The following is a 3,151-nucleotide window of genomic DNA, read 5'->3' as shown; positions in this document are numbered from 1 at the left end:
CTCAAAGGCAGGTGTCATGAGGATGGTGCCAGGCTCTTTTCGGTGGTCCCCAGAGGCAGGATGAGGAGCAATGGCTGTACACTAAAATGCAAGAAATTCTACCTCAACCTGAGGAAGAACTTCTTTACAGGGAGGGTGGCAGACCACTGAAACGGGCTGCCCAGGGAGATTGTGGACTTTCCCCCTCTGGAGACATTCAAAACCCACCTGGACATGCTCCTGAGTCACAGGCTCTATACTGACCCTGCCTTGGCAGGAGGGCTGGACTGCACGATCTCCAGAGACCTCCTCCAGCCCTCATGATTCTGTGATTCTGCTTCATCTGTTCATGCTTTAGAGAGGAAACATGCTGGCTGCTACTTCGCTGTGAGACACAAAGGATGAGACAAGGAGAGAGCTGGTATCTTTTATGCCCATGGGATTGAGTCTTTGACCTTATCATTTCGGGGACCTCAGAAAACAGTGCGGATGCTTTCGGTGGTGAGCAGACTGTTAGCCCCGGAGTACGGAGAGCGTAACTGCGGAACAGGCTTTTTCACAGCTTTTCCGAGCGCACACTTCCATCCGGCGGAGCACGGAGCTCCCGCTGGGCTCTGAGCCCTTACAGCGAGCGCTGCACGGACGGCACCCACCGCGGGAGAACCGGCTGCGGAGCGGGGGGAGAGCAGCGGGAGAAGCGGCTCCTTGTGTGTGCGAGTGTGCGAGTGTGCCAGTGTGCGTGTGCCCACTTCGCGCTCCCGCTGCCTCCGACCAAGCCCTGCGTGTCCCGGAGCAGGGCGGGCAGAGCGGGCCGGCGCTGTCCCCGCTGCCCGGCCCCCGCCCGGCTGTCCGGGCTGCCCCTGCCCGGCCCGCCCCTGACGTGTGCTCGGGGCGGGGCGCGGGGGCGGCCGGGCCGGCGGGAAACTTCTGCGCCTTCAGCACCACAGACAGGGCGGGCGCGGTGCCGCCGCCCCGCCTGCGGGCCCCGGCGCCGCCCCGCCATCTGCCCGCGCCCCCCCGCCGCCCCACCGCCGCGCTCCCCGCACAGCCCCGGCCGCCCGGGCGGCGATGGAGGCAGCGGCAGCCCTGAACGAGAGCGGGGCGGCGGCCCCGAGGCTGCCGGCCGGCGGGGGGAACGCCTCGCTGGAGCTCTCGTCTCGGGCCCCAGCGCCCGCCGCCCTCAACCCCTGGGACGTGATGCTCTGCGTGTCCGGCACCGCCATCGCCTGCGAGAACGCCCTGGTTGTTGCCATCATCTGCTACTCGCCCGCCCTGCGCACCCCCATGTTCGTGCTGGTGGGCAGCCTGGCCACGGCTGACCTCCTGGCCGGCCTCGGCCTCATCCTCAACTTCGTTTTCCAGTACGTGATCCGCTCGGAGACGGTCAGCCTGCTGACGGTGGGCTTCCTCGTCGCCTCCTTCGCCGCCTCCGTGAGTAGCCTGCTGGCCATCACGGTCGATCGCTACCTCTCCCTCTACAATGCCCTCACCTACTACTCGGAGAGGACGGTGCTCTGCATTCACACCATGCTGGCGGGTGCCTGGGGGGTCTCCCTCTGCCTGGGGCTGCTGCCCGTCCTGGGCTGGAACTGCCTCCACGACCGCACCTCCTGCAGCGTCGTCAGACCCTTGACCAAGAGTAACGTGACGCTGCTGTCTGCCTCTTTCTTTCTCATTTTCCTCATCATGCTCCATCTCTACGTCGAGATCTGCAAGATCGTCTGCAGGCATGCCCACCAGATAGCTCTCCAGCAGCACTTTCTGACTGCTTCGCACTATGTCACCACCAAAAAAGGAGTCTCTACCCTGGCTATCATCCTTGGGACTTTCGGAGCCAGCTGGCTGCCTTTTGCCATCTACTGTGTGGTGGGGGATCCTGACTACCCGTCTGTGTACACGTACGCCACGCTCCTACCTGCTACCTACAACTCCATGATCAACCCCATCATTTATGCCTACAGAAACCAGGAAATCCAGAGGTCCATGTGGGTGCTCTTCTGTGGCTGCTTTCAGGCTAAAGTGTCCTTTCGCTCACGGTCCCCCAGCGATGTCTGAGTGACTCTTCTCTGTCGAACTGCACCCACTGACAATCTACCCAGTGAACTATCACAGTGCCTGTTCTAAACTTCAAACCACGTCGTGAAGTCATTGGAAACATGCTTAAGTATTAGCACTTTATACATATTTGTATCTCGGAGAGTGGTTCGGGGTATGGAGTTTCGGGTTCCCTGAAAAAAAAAAATAACAATGTGGTTGTATATAAATTTGCACATCACATTTGTGAAGTGAAGACATTCCGGTACCGCTTAATTATAGCACCTTATTTCTAGCTGCTGACCTGCCAAAACAGTGTTGCCTTTCTGAAGGGCAGAGAGAAAGAAAGTTGTGTTCGTGTTGTATTTTTAAGTGTGTGTGTTGGGAGAGGGAAGGGGGTGGGGATGTATGTATGTGATGTATGTGTCTATCTATACTTTGCTGCACAACATTGATAAATTATAACATTTTGTATACAAATAAACATACATAAAATGTAAGAGAACCTTGTGTGTTTAGATGCATTTAGAAAGAAGAGAGCTGGCAAATTTGCCAGCTGAGCAAAGTCCCTTTGTTTACTTTTGAAGGCTCCCCATGTAATTCTGCCTAAAAAGATCATCATTCACTGTGGAGATGAAATGCTGGACCAAGAAAAGCACCTTCCTGCTTGTTTGTTTGTTCTCTGCTTTAGTCTGGCAAAGAGTAATGAAGAGCACAAACTATTTTTTTTTTCTTTTCTTTTTTTTTTCCCCTCCAACAACCAAAGAAACAAATAGCCTGATCAAATGGGCTGCTTGTTACAGTTATTCACCAGGTTCCCAGCAGCTTTAATTTTCAAGTTATAAATTAACCCTTTACAATAATGACCCATTTAAAAATTATCAGACTGTGGGGAAAAGCATTCTCTAAGCTGGGCTCTTTTTTCCTGTTTTCATCTATTGCCAAAAGGGAAAAAAAGGAAAAGGGGGAGGGGGGGAAGCACAGTATTTTTTCCCAAAAGCCTATAAATGCCACTATCTGTAGACTTTCCTTATCATCTGCAGCTCTGAGGGGAATCTGAATTGTTTCTCTGCCTCCTTGTGTTTGGACTGCGTGCTGTAGAAAAAGTCATTTAAGTGCATCTTTGCTGTCTGCCTGT

At 54.8% G+C, this 3,151-nt stretch overlaps 1 protein-coding gene across 1 annotated transcript; it reads left to right on the top strand.

Moving 5' to 3' along the window:
- The first annotated feature begins 1,047 nt into the window (after positions 1-1,047).
- Positions 1,048-2,034, top strand: GPR6 (G protein-coupled receptor 6). Its single transcript, XM_005518268.2, has one exon. It carries the CDS (start codon positions 1,048-1,050, stop codon positions 2,032-2,034), a length of 987 nt encoding a protein of 328 aa, XP_005518325.1.
- The last annotated feature ends 1,117 nt before the right edge of the window (positions 2,035-3,151 follow it).

Source organism: Pseudopodoces humilis, chromosome 3 (genome assembly GCF_049639895.1).
Source record: "Pseudopodoces humilis isolate 2021_Gansu_Grassland_sample_001 chromosome 3, ASM4963989v1, whole genome shotgun sequence".
NCBI classification, from domain to species: domain Eukaryota; kingdom Metazoa; phylum Chordata; class Aves; order Passeriformes; family Paridae; genus Pseudopodoces; species Pseudopodoces humilis.
This window is presented reverse-complemented; position numbering and strand designations above follow the sequence as displayed.